Source organism: Pseudorca crassidens, chromosome 15 (assembly GCF_039906515.1).
Source record: "Pseudorca crassidens isolate mPseCra1 chromosome 15, mPseCra1.hap1, whole genome shotgun sequence".
NCBI lineage: Eukaryota > Metazoa > Chordata > Mammalia > Artiodactyla > Delphinidae > Pseudorca > Pseudorca crassidens.
This window is the reverse complement of record NC_090310.1, coordinates 88,872,360-88,892,272: the sequence shown is the minus strand read 5'-3', so window position 1 is coordinate 88,892,272 and position 19,913 is coordinate 88,872,360. Positions and strand designations below refer to the sequence as shown.

At 55.3% G+C, this 19,913-nt stretch overlaps 1 protein-coding gene across 5 annotated transcripts in view; it reads right to left on the bottom strand.

Moving 5' to 3' along the window:
- Positions 1 to 4,712: 4,712 nt before the first annotated feature.
- The window catches only part of DNAJC5 (DnaJ heat shock protein family (Hsp40) member C5), a 30,919-nt gene continuing 15,718 nt past the window's right edge, over positions 4,713 to 19,913 (bottom strand). For 4 of the 5 annotated variants that reach the window (XM_067708781.1, XM_067708782.1, XM_067708784.1 and 1 more), the window contains exons 2-5: positions 10,938 to 11,055; positions 9,976 to 10,189; positions 9,145 to 9,316; positions 4,713 to 8,734 (exon numbers count right to left, since the gene is read on the bottom strand). In XM_067708781.1, coding sequence (XP_067564882.1) covers positions 8,631 to 8,734; positions 9,145 to 9,316; positions 9,976 to 10,189; positions 10,938 to 11,044 — 597 coding nt within the window. In that variant the 5' untranslated portion in view covers positions 11,045 to 11,055 and the 3' untranslated portion in view covers positions 4,713 to 8,630. Of the gene's footprint in view, positions 8,735 to 8,988; positions 9,062 to 9,144; positions 9,317 to 9,975; positions 10,190 to 10,937; positions 11,056 to 19,913 lie in introns of all 5 variants that reach the window. The other variant, XR_010935537.1, reaches the window with a different exon arrangement.

Genomic DNA, 19,913 nt, shown 5'->3' with positions numbered 1-19,913 from the left:
CTGAGCCGGCCACACCGCTCAGGGTCAGAAACCACATCCCGCCCTGCCTTCGCCGCTCCCGGGCAAGGGCACCGGCGAGGGTGCTGCCTGCCTGGCCCCACAGCCTGATGCCGGTTGATTCGCAGCTGCTGCGGGTGAGCTGCCAGAAGCATCCCCCACCGTCCTCCACCTCCTGGCCTGGCTCTTGCCCTTTCCTGCCCTCCTGGTCTCCTCGGTTTCCACTCACCTCACAAAGGCCATGTCATGGGAAAGCTCGTCATGGGGCGGGGACAGGAAGTCCCTGGGTGGGGACCAGGCCAAGGGCAGCAGATAAAGGCGGGAGCTTGTCCACAGGTGGCCAGGCGCCAGGGTAGAGGAGCGACACAGCCCCAAGGTCAGCAGGAGGGGCCTCTCCTCCCCAACCTGGTGAGTGGACCCTCCCCCATATCTCCAGGGCCCCATTCGTTGGTTGGTTGGTTGGTTCATTCATTCATTCATCCTGCGCTCTGTGCCGGGAGCCTGGAGGCTGCAGCAGGCCTGGCCCTGCTCAGGTGCTGTGATGCAGCTGACACCCTTCTGTCTGGCCAGCTCTTCCCAGATGAGCAATGGGGCAAACCGTTGTTGATGAGCTGGGCAAGAGCTAGGTCGTCCTGGGAGGGGCCCCGAGTCCAGCTAGAGGACGAGCAGCTCCCACAGAAGAAATCAGACCCACATGTGCTCATGCATGTGCAGATGGCCACATGGCCCCAGACACACACACGTGCGTGATGCAGCTCAGGGCCCCCACCTCACTCAGCCGCCAGCCTCGGGGGGTGGGACGGCTTCCTTCCGCTTCTCGAGGGTCGGTGGTGGCCTAGGGCCGAGCCCTGCCTGCTCAGGCTGCAGCTCCTCATCAGAGACAGACGAGGTAGGGGAGTTCTTGGGCCACTTCCTGCCAGGACCCCAAGGGGTGGTCCTTCTAAACAGCCCTGACAGAGGGTCTTCGGGGTGCCAATGGGAGGAAGGGGCAATCCCTCCAGCCCCTCCTGGTCCCAGAAACAGGACCAGGATCCAAGGTCCAAGGCTGTCCTGGGGACAGGGCTCAGCACAGCCGCTGGAAACGTCGGGGGCTTCGCGTTTGGGAAGAAACCTTGGGTGGTGCCCTTCAGGGCCGGAGGAGCCCACCCCCAGGGAAAACCTCTCAGGCTGTGTGGCAGCTGGGACCGATTAGCAGCCCCTGGTGTTGCCTTCCGGGCACCTGGGCTCCTGTGGGCCCAACGGAGGCCGAGGGGTCAGCGGGTAGCAGGAAGAAGCTGAGGGTGGAGCTGCAGCCTGCAGCCTCAGAGCCCGGGCCAGGACGGGGCGGGAGGCAGACCCGGAGCCCCTCCCTCACTTGTCCAGAAGTTCCTGGGACACAGGGTGAGGAGCCCAGAGGAGCAACGTGCCTGCTGAGGACCCATCAGCCGCCTGGGCAGTGCCTCCAGGACTGTCCAACCTGAGAATGGTGAGCATCCAGGGGCAATCTCAGGTTCGTCAGCCCGCGAGGTGCCGCCCCCTCCCCAGCAGCTGCTGCCACGGGGCGAGGGGCATGTGCACTTGGGCCGGTCGGCAGAAGGATCTGGTGGGTCGGTACCACCTGGGCAAGGACACCGCCCGTCACGGTGTCACCGATGGGCCACCTGGCATCAGAACGCACCCACAAGACGCCTGTATCCTGGGCCCCGCCTGACACAGCCCTAAGTGCTCCAGGGTGAGTCCGAGGAAGGGGCACCGGTGTACAGGTTCCTGGGCCAGGGCTGGGGCACGACGCAGCCAGAGATGCTGCGGGCAGCTGGGAGACTTCCAGGCTCTCTGAGGTCAAGCTGAGGGCTTGTGGGTAGCAGGAAGGGAGGGGGCCATGGATTCAGATGTGAAGGAACAGGGCAGGGGCAGCAGGTGGGTTTTAGCTGTGCTTGGGTTAGAAGGGTAAGAAAAGGGCAGCTAGCACGGGGTTCACGGGGACCCAGGTCTGTGACCCCGGGATGGGAGCTATGGCGATATCAGCAGCGACACATCCGCTGGGGGGGCCGCACTGCCGGGTGGGCGGGCTGGCCTAACTCCCCGCGCAGGGCCCTCGGTGCCCCTGGTCACCGATCGGCTGCCCACTGGGGGGCCCCCGAGAACCGCCCGGGCGTCACGTGTCTGGGGGTGGGACTGGCGCGGCGCTGGCTTGGACCCTCCCCAACCGCCACCACGCCCCCCCCCCAGTCCCAGCGCGAGCGGAGTGTCCCGGCCCAGGGCTGCTGGGGGTCACGCGCCCGGACGGAAAGGGCCAGGGCCGAATGGACAGGGCTGGAGACAGCCGCGGTCTCGGGCGCCGCCTCAGGGCCCCCCCGGAGTTCTGGGGAGTCCGAGCAGGGGGGGTCTCCCTGAGGCCAGAGGGAGACGGGTCCCCGGGACTTGGAGCGGGTGGGCGGCCCGGCGCGCCAGGGGCAGGGGCCGCCCCACAGCGATAGGTTCCTCCCGCCGGGACGGGCCACACGGCGTCCTCGGGCCCGGAGCCCGACCTGGGAGACGCTTCTCCCCTCGGGCGGGTGACGCCAGGCGCGCCCGGACCCCCGCCCCTCCTCGTGGCCACGCCCCGCGCGCCCACGGGCGGGGCTGCCTTGTGGTGCTGCGAGTGGGGCGGGGAAGGGGGGCGGGAGGTCCGCCTAGGACCCTGCCCGCACGCTGCGACCCCGACGACCCCGACTTCAGCCAGGAGCTTCAGCCAGGGTCCTGGAACTGGGCACGGGAGGGCAAGGGGCATCGGGGGGACTTAGGAGTCTTTCCGAGGTGCCATTCAGCCACGCCCGCGGCCCTCGGTCCCCCTAAACCAGGGCCAGTAGGGGCTGAGGTCCCGCTGCCCACCACCCCGAATGCGCATCATCAAGGGGTGGTGTCACGTTGTCACGTCCTATTTCTAAGTATCCCAGATAGAAAATACTGAAAATAAGGAAAAACGTGTGAGGACGACAAGGCTGGCAGGGAGGTGGGAAGGGGGCCTTCCTCTCTGTGGATGTGCAGGGCATTTGGGGCCACCAGTCAAGGGCGGGCTTCCAGACGCCTGCCCAGCGATGGTCCCCGGTGAGGGCAGTGCAGCTCTGCTTCACCAGCCAGGAACTAAAACCCGCCTGTATCCTCAGTGAACAAGACCTCCAACCACTTGTGTTTAATTCATATGATATGTGCTGTACAGAAATTAACTAGACCTAGATGTAGCCACCTGGATTGAGGGAAAAAACCCTGCGCTAAACGGACACTCACAGCGATTTAGTGCTGTACAGCTTAGGAAATCTTAGGAATCAGCGGCACGTGTTATTTATGGGCGCTGAGACTGGCAGGCAGGGTTTCAAAGCACAAGCAGAAGTGAGCTGGAGTGCCTAGTGGGCCGCCCCTGGGCCTGGGAGGGGCGCACAAGTGGGTCTTCACGGTCACGTTTGCTTTTGTGGGAAATCTAAGCTACTCCGTATGTTACGTTATGTACGAACAGAGTTTCAAGGTGTTTGCCACACAATTCTTAGTATTTTTAGGCTGTTTAGATTGTTTCAAATCATTTCCGCCAGGCCCTTCGCTAAGGGCAAGGACACAGAAGGAAGACCCAGCACCCCACCTGAGGGGGGCACAAGCGCGAGGGACCAGCGCCCCCGGGGCGTGGGAGGCAGCGCCGGCAGCCAGGCCTGGTGTTTCTGGAGGTACCTGCTCGCTACAGCCCTGCAGTGCCAGGTAGCCAGACCCCCGGGCCTCCTGGGTTAGGGTGGCCTCTCCCACCGAACGCCAGGGTCCGCAGGGCCTGAGCACCCCGATGTGTACAGAAGGGCACACGTGGTGGACGTACACACCCTGAGGCGGAGATGCCGCCTCCTGCAAGAGCCCAGGAGTGGATGCTTGTCTCGCGTGGGAGACAGGCACAAAGGCACCACGTCAGGGGGCCGTGGTGGTGCTCAGGCTGTCCCCTGCTCCCCTCTCCCTGCCGTCCAGGTGATGGGGGGGAGGGAAATCTCAGAACTCCCTGGGAGCCAGGTAGGACGACGGACCCTGCCTGGGAGATGCCAGAGGGCAGGGCCGGGTCACCAGCAGCTTGGAGACAACCCAGGAAGACGGGGCAGCGGCGTCCAGGCGTGAGGACCCGAGCATACTGCACGCTGATGCCCTGGGTGGAGCAGGCAGAGGGACAGGAGCTGGACGTGGGCGGGGCTGCCCAAGGGGCAGAGGAGCTGGCCAGGTGCCCTCTGCAGTAGCCCCTTCCTGACTTTGTGCTGCCAGCTGAGGACAGGCCCAGGACTGGCCTGCTCTCCTGGAGAGCTGCAGCCCCGCTCACCCGGCCAGACAGCTGCTCATGAGCAGCAGGATGGAGGGGCCGCTGTCTGAGGGCGGCAGGGATGGTTCCCAGAGGCTGAGGTGGTAGGACGGTCAGCTGGGTGGATAGGAGGGGACAGTGGGACCAGTGGTTGTTGGCCACTGGCTTGCTGGCCGTGTCCCAGGAGGGCTCCAGGACCCACAGTCCAAGCTGCCCTTGGCGTGTGGCTCTCCCAGCTCAAACATTCCTTCCCTCACCCCAGTCGTGGTATTTAGAAAATGGAGGGAAGTCTGTCCACACTCAGACCAGGCAGGTGGTAGTGAGGTCCCAGCCCCCAGAGGACTCAGGAGGGCCGCCGAGCTCAGCTGCCCCAGAGCACAAGACTCCCCTAAAGCAGGATCATGCAGGGATCGTTAAATGAAGCACACACCCAGCCTGCAGTGAAAACATTTATTTTTTACAAGTTATCTTTATTATAGGTCAACATTCAGACGTAAGAGACCATCACCATGGGAAACCACCGTGGCCCCCCAGCCCAGCCCCAGGGGTGTGCGTGGGCTCAGGGCGGAGGTCGGTCCCAGCAGCAGGACACAGCGGCACACGGACGATCGCGGCCCACGCACCTGCATTTGGCTTCTAACCATGACGCACACATGTTTCAGTGCAAACTGCTCCCCTCGCCCGCCCTGAAGCACCCTTATTTCCAGGGAGACAAAATCACCAAAAGCTGCTGCCCACAGGGCCCCAGGCCCAGCCGCTTCCTCCCCGGGGCCCTCCAGGGTGGATCTGGGGTCAGAACAGAGACCCCTTTGAACGTGGCTTTGTCACTGATTGTATCTGATGCTTAGAAAATTGGTTTTAATGTTTCAGGGGAGGGAGGGGTTTCCAGCCGCTCACCTGTGGGTCAAGTGAGCCCCCAGGTATGGGTGTGACCTTGGCAGCCCTGCACCCTACCCTGGAGGAGCCGACACTGGCAGCGCTCGGGCACCCGGCCTGCCGTCCACACTGATTCCAGGGACACAACAGGGCCGCTGTTTCCTTCTGTGCACATGGCAGAGGAGCTCGCCCAGACCCCCTGCTCCTGCCCCGACTCGTCAAGAAACCAGAGGCTGTTTGGGAGCCACTTTTATTGTACTGTCGCTTTGCCCTGGACGGCGGCACTCACGCCGCTGGGTGATATATACATATACACATATGTACACACACTGCCCACACCTACAGCAGAGACGACGCCAACCGTGCTTGAAAGGACAGTAAAAATGTAGCTTTTGCCAATTCCACAGGAGAAGGAGTCACAACCAAAATAACAAAACAGGCGAGTCCTGTGTCACAGGGGCTCACAGCTCAGAACGCTGGGAAAGGAGTGACATCAGTCACTGTTTCACGCCCCTCACCACCACCGCCGCCCCCCGCGCTGTCCCCCTGGCGGGATGTGCTGAGAGCCAGGGAAGAACGGACCGGGCCCCTCCAGGGAGAGCCCACGAGCCGGTGCCCGCCCCCCTCACAGGTGGTCTCACACCAGGTGCCACGGAGGCTGCCCGTCTCCCCAGCGGGCACAGCACAAGCTCCCCTGGAACAGACCGCCCGCGGTTAGAATACGCCAGATGGTCCCGGCACGGCCCCTCCCCAAGCAGGAGCCCTGTGGACACAGCACGCCCAAGCGGCCCCAGTGGACACAGCACGCCCAAGGGGCCCCAGCGGAGCTGGCTGCTCGACTCGTCGGAGAAGTAGGAAAGCTCACGCACGAGCGGTAACGTCTACAGCAGGTTGAAAACAGAAAAACGCCCAGAAAGGACAAGAGACCACGTCACCAAGCGAAAACAGAAATGTACGCGCGGCAGCTCCCGTCTGCACCCTGCAGCCTCTCCCACGCTCCCGGCAGGCCACAGGCGGGCAGTGCTGTCAGAGCCTCAGGGCACCCAGCACTGGCCTCGGTGGCCCTGGAGCGAGGGCCGAGGCGCTCCTGTTCCCATCACAGCTGGAGAGGGTTGTCCCCTCCGCGCACGTGAACAGAGGGCCCTCCAGACACAACACCCCGCTCACCAGGGAAGCAGATGGGCCACACAAGGAAAAGGGAAATGCAACCAGGGACCTAGGTCTTCAGTCAGCGGGAGGGCCTGAAAGCACAGACAGGGAAGTCTTCGAAAGGGTTTCTGCCTCCAAGTCAACAAAGTGGACGTGCGTCGGGGTCAGGGTCGGGGTCAGGTGCGGGGGCATGGTCCAGGCCCTGCGCCTGGCCCCGGGGTGCCCAGCCCTCGCGGAGTCATCAGCTTCGCCTTGAGGATTGTTCTCATCATCGTCACGATTTGTTTAGTTTTTACAAATTCTACAGGAGACTGGGTTCAACAAACCTCCGGACCTGCCCCTCTGGCCTCCAGGGGAGCATCACGTTTCTAGTGGACGATCAGAAAGATTCGGGAACCAAAAGACCCGGCAGAGATCCGCCCTGACCTGCGTGACGCGCCTCGGAGTCTTCTGCCCACGAAGCAATGACACGGTCACTGTGGAAGGCGGCTGCCTACCTGAAGCCCAACCTCTGAACTTCGTGCTTGGCCGCTCTAGGGACAAACAACTCATTTCCTAAAGTTATTTCCAGAAACGTCAGGAAGGCCGACTAGGGCCTGCTCTCAGGCTGAATTCTTGCTGGCCTGGAATTGGCACCTAAGACTGTCCTAGTGTCTGGCCTCCTCCCTGCTCCAGGGCAGGTCAAATAACGGATTTCTTGTCCTTCTGAGAGGCCGGATCTCAGCAGATTATTCCTCATTTAACATCAGCGCAGACCTCCCCTCTTGCTGACCGTCTTCGTGATTGTTTTCAAGGGCAAAACCCCAAACAAAACGGAACCCACAAGTGCCCACGGACCTGGTGCCTGCAGAGCCGGACGCTCACCCCCCACAGCACCGTGAGGGCAGCGGGCAAGCCGGGGCCTGGGCGGGGCTGGGGTGGGGCGGTGGTAGTCAGTGGCTCGGGAAGGTGTCCTGGTGCGTCTGACCTCCTTGCGTGCTGCCCCTGCCCCACGGCCTTCCCTACGGGACATTCCGGAGGAGCCCAGCAGTCGCGAGGTGCATGATGGGAAACCAGACCCACTTGGGCCACGCAGGTCCCGCGGCAGGTGCTGGTCTGCATGGGCCCAGCACAGCCACGTCTCCAAGTCCTCAGAGCAGGGGCCACCCACAGGTCCGGACGCGGACAAGACAGACTGGCTTCCAACAGCCCACAGACGGTGCACGGACAGAGGTGAGCGGGGCTTCTGTGGTCTGGCTGCGGGCTAACGAGCCCAAGGGCACCAGGGCCACTTGGGGACCCAACCCTCTGCCCTGAGTGTGCCTTTGGTCCAGCTGGTCCTTTCTCCGTGAGCCCAACGTCTCTAGCTCTGCCCAAACCAGCAACGACAGCCAAAGGGAGCAGTCGGAGGAAAGCGGGGGGGTGAGAGCTCTGGGAAGCACAGAGGGGAGGGCTGTGCAGCCCACTCACCACGGGCAGCCTGGACTCCCAGCCCCTCTGACCACCACTAATTGGGCCGCTGCTGCCATCTGTGGTTCTTAGAGGTTCAAAGAGCATTACCAAGAGGCCAGGTGGGCCTGAAGGAATGTGGAGGACGATGCAGGGAAGGGGAGAGTGGAGGCTGCGGAAGGGGCCCCATCCATCCAGCTCATGGCCTGGGGACGTGTGGGAACGTCCCCACCCCGGGAGGGAGCACACTCGAAGCACGGGGGCCTCAGGTCAGACATGAGAAGCAACTGCTACAGGCTAAGCAGACGAGGTGAACGGGTGCCGCACAGACTGTCCTTGGTACGAATGCCACAGAAACGCCCCGGCGCTGGGAGAGTGGGCCCAGCTCCTTCCTGGCAGGTGAGTCCAGAGGCCCTGCCTGTGGCCACATGGTTGGCAGGCACGGGGCAGGGAGCAGACCCCACGGCTCCAGCCAGGCAGCACCTGCCTCAGGCCCCCATGGGCACGGGGAACGGAGCCCGAGCCCGCCTGACCGCGAGGGACCACACGGGCCGTCCAACCGCTGCGTCGACCTGCCCGAGAGCCCTGAGGCGGCCCCACGGCCGGGGAATGCGGCCTGGCCGCAACACGCTCACAGTACAGACAGACATGGAACGTAACCCTGCACATGCTATTAAAAAAGGGAGCAACGGAAGGAGACGACCGTAGCGAAGCTGCTCGAGACACTGCATGCTACGCACTTCGTGGGTCAGGGATCGGCGGGGAGCGGGCGCAGAGGCGGGCTGGCGCTGCCCTCCCGGGGCCAGGGCGGCTCCCGCCCCACCTCTGGGACTACAGTCCATGATTCTAAGGTCGAGTGGCTGGGTGCTGACTGACCCTCGAATCACAGCTTCTCCTGAATTTAGTTGAACCCATCGGTGTGATAGCTGGGGTGGGAGTCGGCTGTGAGCTGGGTGGTCTCCGTGGCGGACGCCGGCTGGACGACGATCGGCGTGTCTGCGGCCTCTGAAAGCAAGCGACGCGTGGCCTCAGGTCAGGCCAGTGGGCCTCTCGGCCCCCGACACCGTCTCTGGGCGACACGCTCGGCCACCTGGTGGCTCGACCGGGGTCGGAGGTCGTAAGACAAGCGCCCAGGGCGGGGCGAGGCTGCCAGGACCTCCGCCCCACACGACCTTCGTCAGCGGCCTCGGCCCTCGGCCCTCCCCGCCTACTCAGCTACCACAGTCCGCGGCGGGGACAGCCCTCCGCGCCTGCTTTACCTCCGGCGTCCACGTTCACACCTCAACCGTCCCGCCGCCACCACAAACACTCCCGCACAGTGTCAGTGCCCTCCTGTTTGACGAGACAGGGCGACACGTTCAGGGCCCGCTCCGGCCCCGCCCCTCACGCGCGCCCCGGGCGGCGGGCACACTCACCCCTCTCGTCGGACTGCAGCTGCGCTTCCAGGTCCTCGGGGGACACGTAGAACTCGGTCTCCTCGCCCTCAGGCGCCTTGGGCTTGCACTTCCCGCAGCAGCAGTTGAAGCAGCAGCAGAGGCAGCAGCAGCAGTAGCAGCAGGTGAGGAGCCCGCAGAACACAAACAGGGCCTGTGGGCAAGGGGACGTGGTTGTGCGGCGAGGCCGGGATGCAGCTCTCAACCTGCGCCCACCCCCGACCCCCGCCAGGGTCACAGAGGGGTCCTCACACCAGCAGTGGACTCTTTTCCAGATCAAGGAGAATAAAGAAAGCACTGAACACGGGGACAGGAGGGCAGGAAGGAGGAGACCAGCTGCGTAAAGAAGGGTAACTCCTGAGAGGGGAGGAGGGCTGACTGGCCGCTGCCAGACAGGCTTCCGACAGCTCAGGCCCTGCAGTGAGCCACACCCTCGGGCCTCACACGACAGATGCTTTGGATAGAATCAGGAAACCAGGTAATGTTACAATATAAAACAATAATATTTTTTTCAGAAGTTTCTCAAGCTAGATATTTCTAACAAGTTTTCCCTAATCACAAAAATAAATCTATCCACAAAGTGATGAAAAAGTTCATTTCCTATTTCTACCACAGTGACTCACGAAAGAAAATGCTGTGGACGTCACCACTCGGCACAGACCTCGCTCTGTGCGCGCGGGCTGGACGCAGGCAGGCCACAGGCCAGCTACAATCTGCTGGGACCGGGCCTTTGCCCATATCTATGGGGACGAGGAGCCCGCCACGTGCCCAGATCCACCCGGCGGGATGCGAGAGTGGGAGCTGCGCCCTCACCTTGGCCCACCAGCTGGAGAGCACGAAGTAGGTGTTCACGTTCTCCTCCCCGAACTGCTCGGCCACGTAGAGCCCCAGCGAGCCGTACTTGTCGTAGATGTTTCTTTTCGTGGAGTCCGTCAGGATGGCGTGGGCGTTGTTGATCTCCTTAAACTTGTCTGCGGCCTCTGGGTTGTCTGGGTTCTTGTCAGGGTGATATTTCAAGGCCAGCTTCCTGCAAACCAAAACCCTCTGTTGGTCTCACGTCTCACGCTCATCCACCGGGATGGAGGGCCAGCAGAGGAACGTTTACCCGTCACCACCTCCCTTTCCAGCCGGCCACAGAACTAGAGAACACCAGGCTCAACAGCAATCTCTGCAACTGTCTAAGGGCAAACCTCCCGTGCCGAGCCATCCACAGAGCAGCAAGTACCCGGGTGAGAGCTGACCTGCGGGCGCTCCCAAGAACTTCCAACCCCGCTGCTGCCCTCTAGCGTCCTGACTGTACATTTGCCAAATGGAGGGACAGGCAAGGAGCGTGCAGCACAGGCATTTTATTGTACTGATAAGGAGATAAGCTGAGAACACAGAGGACTGTGTCAACTGTCTGCACCAACGACAGTGTCGGTCTCTGGCAGCTGCTCAGGGACACCGCAGGGGAAGGGCAAGCTCAGCCATGCGGGAAGGCTCCCCCGGGGGGTGAGACCCTGCCACCACAGCTCAGCACATCCAGGCCTGCCCCCCGAGCCGTCTGCTCCAGGGTAGGGAGTGTGCATGACCCCACACACTGCTATTGTTTTGTTTTTGTTGCCAAGAAAACATTAAGGTAATAATCATAAGCTATACGGGGACACACTACACACACAAAGATGCAGTGGAAGGGCTACCAGTGAAACAGCGAGTAGGCGAGTAGGCCGGGGAAACACGCGCAGATAAAAGACAGGAGGGGCGGGAGCCGCCCGCCCCGGGCCCAGGCCTCTTACCGGTAGGACTTCTTAATGTCATCCGAGGTTGCATTCTTGTCCAGCCCCAGAACGTGGTACAGGGATTCCCCAGAGGTAGAGAGGGAGCGCTGTCTCTGGTCTGCCATGGCAGGCTAGTCTACAAGGAGAACGCAGAGGAGACGTCAAAAACTACAGATAAAATTTAAGTGTGTGTTTTGTAGTCCCTTGGGCAACCTCTAAATAAAGACGTAAGGAGGCAAAGCTACAAAGCTGAAGGGAAAATGAAAATGAATCTCTATAGACTAAAAACTCCATTAAGAGGAAGAGATTGTCAAAATGGATAAAAAAATGCAAGACCCAACTAGACACTCTCTGCGAGAGACACTTTAAAAACAGAGCCTCAAAATACATGAAGCAAGTGCTGACTGAAATAAGGGGAGAAGCAGACAACTTCACAGTCACAAAAATCTTAACAGCCCTCTCTCAGAAACTGACAGGACACACACACAAAATCAGGAAAAATACCGACGGTCTAAAGAACACTATCAACCACCATGACCCGATTACCTCTATGACACCCGCATCCACAGAACTTACACTTTTCAAAAATCACCAAGACATACCACACGATGGGCCATAAAACAAGTTTTAACAAACTTAAGTGGACTGAAATCATACACGGTGTGTCCCCAACCCTAACAGATTAGAGACCCAAAAGGAAACTACCTATGAAAACCTCAGGTGTTTAAATATTAAACGATACACTTCTAAATAACATGCAGTTCAAAGAAAAGAGGACAGACACAATTTCTAAACTCATTACTGACCTAATAAACTGTATGTGATTACCGGCGACTACTTAAAAATAAGCTGACATATTCATAGTGGCCCAAACTCAGAAGCAACCAGGATGTCCTTCAGCAGGTGACGGATAAACTGCGGTGCACCCGGACAGTGGAATATTATTCAGCAAACTTGTGTTTTCCATGAAAAGACATGGAAGAACCTTAAATGCATTTAAGTGAAAGAAGCCAATCTGAAAAAGCTACAGACTATATGATTCCAACTCTGACATTCTGGAAAAGACAAAACTATGGAGACAGTAAAAAGATCAGTGTTTGCCAGAGGTTGGGAGAGGGAGGGATGAACAGGCAGAGCACAGAGAATTTTTAGGGCAGTGAAATTATTCTGATACTACAACTGCAGATACATGTCATTATATGTTTGAAAATCCCCACAGAATGTGCAACACCAAGAGTGAGCCCTGATGTAAACTACAGACCTGAGTTACTCTGTATCAATGCTGGAGCATCACTCAAAACAATGTACCACACCAATGCTAATAGACTGTAAGACTGGGGCGGGCAGGGAGTACAAGGGAACTCTCTGTACATTCTCCTCAATTTCTGTGTAAACCTAAAACTGCCTTAAACAATAGTTCTGCTGTCCTCAGAGACTGAGATTACACTAAGCTGTGAAGAAAAAGGGGCACAGAAGGATAAGACAGTCTCTGGAAATCACTATCTGAGCAGTGAAGCTGTCAACGAGGAAGACGGGTACAACGGCATGCCTGAAACGGCTGAAGGCCAGAGCACAGAGAAGGCACAGTTTAGGAAGCGTCTGAACAGAACCAGCACAGAGAGAACAGAAAATGAGAGAATCTGCCAGGCGGGAATTTGAAAGGCAAAGAATACAGGCAACTGAGAAAAAATAGTCAACTGAAAACAAAACTAGAGCTGAAAGAAAACACAAGTGTGCAAACTGAGGCCCCACCAGGTAGAGCACCAAGGCCATACTTCTACAGCCTGGGCGCTAAGAACTTCCCCAAACAAAACACGTTTCGAATTCTAAGAAGAAAGGAGCTTCACCTTAGGATTCCACTATCAACAAAGTGTAAAGTCAGAAGAACGTATAAACGCAAGAGTCTGGGAAAAGTACTGCTCGCGCATCTTCAATGAAACAATGATCTGAGGAGTATTTCAACAAAATGTGGAAAGAAATCAAGAAACAGGAAAAGATGTGACAAGAGGAGTGGTGGTGTCCCGGCCTGCGGGGGAGTGGCCCAGGCGTGCCCCCTCCTGCAGGTGGCATGGTCACTTCTGATCACAACACAGGACACACACATGAACTCCCTCCAGACTGGGTTCCGCAGGGGCTGGGCTCCCCTGGCCCCCTGTAGCCTCACGACACAGGCACTCCAACAGTTATGTCACAGACAGAGAGACACATACACAGAGAGGTGAAGTCAGGACCTGAACCCAAACCGACGGGTGCGGCCTCCTGGCTGAGGGACACCAGGTCAGCCACCTCGGCACGAAGCATAAGAGACGGTGGTGTAGAGCTGAGGGCAGGAAATGAAACACGCCTCCCTTCAATCCCAGAGATGGTGGGCTTTGGAATCAGGGTGTGAGGACTCTCAAGCCCAGTTCCGACAGCTTCCAGCTGCTTGGCGTGGCCAAGTCGCTGCCGTGCTTGGAGCCTCCCTCCTCACCTGGATGGACACAAGGACCCCCCCCGACCCCCGCCCCATGGCAGGGCTGCACAGAGCCCAGGGACCCTCAGTGATGTTGATGATGGAACATATTCTCGTCAAGTCTCCATTGCTAGGAATTTCGTCCATTTACTCCACAACGGAAGTACCATGACTTCGTCAAGTTTAATTACTACTTGGCTAAGTAATTTTTTTGGTCCTTAGGTACTGTTATGGAAAATACAACTCTGACAAATCATTTTGTATTCTCAGTTACTCAGTGCCTACTAAATAGCGCTTTAGAGCCCATCCACAGGAAAATATCAATAACTACTTTTGTATCTGCTTATAGAACTATATGATTACCTGAGACGTCTAGAGGCAGTCAGCTACTTAATTTGACTAAAAAGAATTCCCTGTGGAACTTTAGCATTTAAGTCATGATTCTCCAGCACCGCTTACACCAGAGATCGCAGACGTTCTTGCAACAAGGGGCAACATTTCCTAGTCTAGGACAGAACCACCCTAAGAAAAATCAGCACACACCTGGCTTAGTTACTAGGTAAGCTAGTCACTGTGGTTCATCACCTGCTTGTTCACAGGTACAGACAGATCACTGACTTTCAAAACCTTAGAATTAATTTTCTTTTCTGTTTTTTGTTGTTGTTTTCTACTGCTGAGTTTTAAGAATGCTTTGTATATTTTGTTATATTTTAAAATATTTATTTATTTTTGGCTGCGTTGGGTCTTCGTTGCTATGCGGGCTTTCTCTAGTTGTGACGAGCGGGGGCTGCCCTTTGTTGCAGTGCGCGGGCTTCTCGTTGAGGTGGCTTCTCTTGTCGCAGAGCACAGGCTCTAGAGCACGGGCTCAGTAGTTGTGGTGCACGGGCTTAGTTGCTCCGTGGCATGTGGGATCCTCCCGGACCGGGGCTCGAACCCATGTCCCCTGCATTGGCAGGCGGATTCTCAACCACTGCGCCACCAGGAAAGCCCCAGAATGAATTTTCTTAGTTTCAGTGAACTGCCAGCAACTATGACCAAACTTGAAAGGCTGACACCTGTTCAACGATACACGCATCTCCCAATCCCGGGGATTAAAAAGCAGGTTCTGCATACCCAGTCCTTAGTGCCCGGCAGCTTTCCCTCCCCCACCAGGTGTGGCACGACCCTGTGACACTCAGTGCCAGAATGTGGTGGAGCAATGCGGGACATTCTGCCTGGACACTGACACCATCAGGCAAGTTCTCCCCACACAGAGGAACAGGTTAATGCTCATGTGGATTCAAGAACGTATGGAACCAAGAGCTTCCAGAAAAAACAACTTGGTGATAAAATCCAGCCAGTGAAGATGTGAACCAGAGGAAAGTCATCAACAATGGAAGCCGGGGCAACAGGTCTGCAGGCAGGCGACAAACCCACAGAAATGCAAGATCCCCACTGAGGGGCGGCAGGAGCGCCAGCAACAAGCCCACCGCAAACCTCCTGGCCCCCACGGCGGGTCAGCACACGGGTGGGCCAAGTGTGTGCAGCCCCTCGGCCCCAGCGGCCCCTGGCACACGGGCGCCCCTGGTTAAGGGGGCGGGTCTGCCGTGGTGAGAGAGCAGCAGTTTTATTAGTATCACCGTGATCTTCTGTTTGCCAAATTCGAGGGAAACTGGAACGCTTCTATTTAAAAGACGATGTGGGGACTTCCCTGGTGGCACAGTGGTTAAGAATCTGCCTGCCAATGCAGGGGACACGGGTTCGAGCCCTGGTCTGGGAAGATCCCACGTGCCGCGGAGCAACTAAGCCTGTGCGCCACAACGACTGAGCCCGCATGCCACAACTACTGAAGCCCGCATGCCTAGAGCCCGTGCTCCACAAGAGAAGCCCTGCTTGCCACAACTAGAGAAAGCCTGCATGCAGAAACAAAGACCCAGTGCAGCCAAAAATAAAATATAAATAAATAAATTTTAAAAAGTAATAAAAATAAAAGACGATGTGAGTATCTTCGGAAGGTAAGTATCTGGTAATCTGGTTTCTGGGAAGAACCAGGGAGTAGAGGTTAAAAGACTTATTCTGGGCTTCCCTGGTGGCACAGTGGTTGAGAGTCCGCCTGCTGATGCAGGGGACACGGGTTCGTGCCCCGGTCCAGGAAGATCCCACATGCCGCGGAGCGGCTGGGCCTGTGAGCCATGGCTGCTGAGCCTGCACGTCCAGAGCCTGTGCTCCGCAACGGGAGAGGCCACAACAGTGAGAGGCCCACACACCGCCAAAAAAAAAGACTTATTCTTTGTTGTCTACCATTTCTTTACCTATTCCCACACTATTGCTTGATTTTTAAAATCATTTTCTTCTGTAGCCTTTTCTGCACTGCATGAACTTTTTATAAATCTATGTATGTATCTTTTTTTATAAAAACTACAAAGTTGTCGTTCTTGTGCTTCCAGATGCATGTCTGCCCTCCTAGAGGCTCTGTCACAAGTCACTTCCAGGACACACGACTTTAGCATGTCGGACTGTCGCGGGTACTGAGAACCCAGCCTTCCTGGCCGACAAGGTCCTTTAGCCCCAGGAGTCTGGCCCACATTCCCGTGCACTAACTTCCCTCTCACAGCCGGCAAGTCTCCAACAGTCCCCACAGAATCCCTTCTCATCAGAGTTCAAGAGCAAGCTGTCCATTTGGGGATCTGTTTTGGCTACTAGCCAATCAAAGGGACCTTAACGGAGGATCCAGCCAACCAGGGTCTAGTCAACTCCAAATTCTCCTAAGAACCAGCAAACATCCTCATGTGGACTCCCTCCAACCCAATTTTCAATCATTAGAGTTTTCTGACATCACAAACAGTAAGAGCGAGAGACTAAATAAACTTCGTTATATTTTAATGAAATCACTGACAGCACAGCGATGGGTCTGGACAACTCAAGCCTAAGTTAATTATGTCTAAGCCAAGAAGTCAAACACCAGGAAAGAGCAAGCTGGGGGCAGTAGAAGTCAGCACAGACTTTAACACCAAGGCTTACTTTGGTGCTATTCGTCAAAGTATTATTACTCTAGAAGCTGGTGTGCAAGCTTTTTGGTAAAGGGCAAGACAGTAATATTTCAGTCTTGTGGGCCATACAGACAGTCTCCACGTCCCAAGTTCTCAGCTCTGCCTTTGAAGCATGGAAGCACACAATGTCTAAAAGAATGGGCACAACTGTGCACCCATAAACCTGACTTAATTACGGAAGCAGGCACAACCCTTGACCCAGGGGTCAAGTAATGGCTCTCTTGTGAATTATTTTAGGGAAGCTGGGTGTTGTGAACAGGCACTTACATTTGTGTGCTGTGGGCAAGTGTCGGCTTAGTTACTGTGACTCTTTTTCGGTCCTCAAAGTTAACTTTGCACAAATACAAAACGAAGACGTGGGCAAGAAATGTTGTGAATATGCATTTCCAATCAAGATGGCAAAATCCAAAGAAATTTGTTGCAATGTGAAGCAATTAGGCCAGACAGCAGCAACAGCGCCCACCCCGAAAAGCTGCTGGAAAAGCTGTGAACGAGGTGATAGCATTTTTGACATAAACCATCCAAGTGTACTCACTGTCGTCCCCCGTCAGTCACTCTTCTTACTTTAGATCATGGTTTAAGCCCCACTAGCTCTGGCTTCCGAGGGTTTTTCCAACTGGAATCTTAGGTTCCCATGTAATACGGAACAATGACCCTGATAATATCTTCATACCAAAGAACAGAGAAACGAGATCCCTTACTTTGTGAGTTTCTCCACTGAGATGAGGAGAGCCCGCTGACTGCATCAGATACAAACTTTCCCCGAGGAAGACACCTCCCTCCTGTCACCGCTGGCGGGTACGGGATTCCGGCACAGCGACAGTGCAACCCTACACCCAAGCAATAAAGACGACTTTCAATGTGCTTTGCTGGGGCTCCAACGACGATGACTCTGTTCACAGGACACACGTCTGTCTCGAAGGGCGTTTACCCTTCCCCAGGATCACAGGTTCAAAAGCATTTACACACACGCCGGGTGCTGGGCAGGAGACACCACCCCTGATGCCGGGGAGTGTTGGGGAGGGAAGACACCCTAAATCAGGGTGAGCATAGCTCCCCTAGAACACCGTGATGGGAGCAGCAGAGGCCCACTGCAGATCACCTGGCTGCAGAAGACAGAATGAATATGGACAGAATCACGCCCAGGCCCAGCAGTCACACTGCTGAAAACCAGAGATCAAGAGAAAATGGACGCGTTGCGGAGGAGCGAGAGTGTGAGCCATATCCCCCTCGTTAGAAATCACAGCACCCAGAGGGTAGTGGTGCCCAACTTGAAAGCGCTCAGATAAAATACCTGTCAAACCAGAATTCTATTTCCAGAAAAAACACCCCTCAGAAACAAAGGCTGAAATGAAGACATTTTCCGACAGAGACTAAGAGAACCCATCACAAAAACCTAAAATTCACGAAACACCAATGAGAGTTACCTGGACCGAGGGGAAATGACACCAGATAGAAACCAGCGTCTTTAGAAGGAATGAAGGCCACTGGAAGTGGGGAGCACAGAGGTAACAGATGATCGTTTCCTCTTTCTTTTTAAAAAATACACAAGACTCCTGGAAGCAGGAACTGATCAACCTGGGCTTGTGCGGTTTGTGCTGCAAGTAAGACAAACAGGACAGCTTCGCACAGCGAAGCAGGGGTGGGGGAGAAATGGACACCTTATGTGAAGTAGGCAGCACAGAGCTCTAAGAAAAGCAAACACCACACAGGGTCATCAACAGAAGGACTGACAATTTCTGGTCTATTCTATACAGAACACTACTTACCAATAAAAGAAGGATAACATACTGATAAAGCAATGAAATCAATAAATCTCAAACACAATGTGTTACGCAAACAAGCTAAGAAACACAAAATGACTCCATTTATACAAATATTAGGAACAGGAAAAACAAGGTCGTGATATAAACCAGAAAAGCGACTGTTTCAGGGAGGTAAGGGGACCTCCTAGGAGACAGGAATATTCTTAATTTAAATGCAAGAGTGGTCTCACAAGTGTACACACCAAAGCTCACTGAAATCCAGTTAAGATCTGTGCCTTTCACTGTATGTCAAGTTTACCTGCAGGAAACAGAGCAGCCGTTGTAATTAATGGGATCTGTTCTCAACATGAATTAGATACTACGAGAGAACCAAATGAAACATAAAATTCTCTACTCTGTGATGGCAGGCTGCCTGTTTTTACAACTTTCATGGAGACACAGAAAGACATCCGTTTGTCTGTCATTCTGTGGCTGCTCTCAGCAGAGACTGTGTCACCAGGTAGCCGAAAATACTTACATCTGGCCCTTTAAGAATAAAACAGCTGCTATGAACATGATTCAAACTGGTATTTTATAATTTTGAGTCAGAAAATGAAATAAATGCTGTCCAAGCATAAAAATTATTACATGTAAATTTCTACATCATTTTCACACACGTTTCAAAAGTTAACATTCTAGTTAGAAACTACCCACTGCCAGGAAATACGCACTTTTAAGTTTCATGCTCAGTTGGGACACGGTCTTGTAACTAAGAGAGTGACCTGAACTGCAAACGGACAGATCTGACTTCATTCTTAGCACGTGTGATATTGGGAAATGCATCTAGGAGGCTCCTGTCAAGCAGAAAGGTTGTGGAAGACAGTGAAGGGGAGAGAGAAGGAATCGGGTTTTGTGGGGTTTTTAAATCATTAAAATCAACTTTTTTCAAAAGTCTTAATATTTTATTTTCTTAATTTTCTTTTTTTGAGGTTTATTCTAATTTTATTTTTTAAAATTTATTTCATTGAAGTATAGTTGATTTACAATGTGCTAATTCCTGCTGTACAGCAATGTGATTCAGTTATACATATATATACATTCTTTTTCATATTCTGTTCCATTATGGTTTATCACAGGATATCAAATATAGTTCCCTGTGCTATACAGTAGGACCTTGTTGTTTATCCCTCTTAATTTTCTATAGTGATCGGGTATACTTTAATGATTTAAAAGAAATAAACATTTTTCCAAAGCGGGAAAAAAAATCATCCTAAAAATAATGTCCCACAAGTGACAAACTGAAGACCATCCCCTTTGCACCTGGTCAGTGCTCTCCCCTCCCCAGAGTTGGTTTCTCCCATTGTCTTGTGACCTGTCTTCTGCTTCCCTCGATTTCCCCCATCTCCCCAATACCTGGCACCACAGGCACACAGCTCCAAGCTCAACGCCGTGAGGAGGCTCCACTAGAGTGTCACGGGGGAAACCAGGTGTCCTCTGCCGCCAGCCTCAAGGTCCAGGAACAGGCCAGCTGTGCTGAGGTGGTGACTTGTCTTTGCCTGAGGAGTCCAGGAGTCCAGCACCTGTTATTTGTTTTGTTTTCTATTTCTTTGGCTGCGCTGTGTGGCTTGCAGGATCTAAGTTCCACGATCAGGGATTGAACCCGGGCCACAGCAGTGAGTGCGCCAAGTCCTAACCACTGGACCACCAGGAAATGTCACGTCTGCTATTTGAGGTAGCACCTCAGCATTTTGGTTTTTCCTAAACCCGT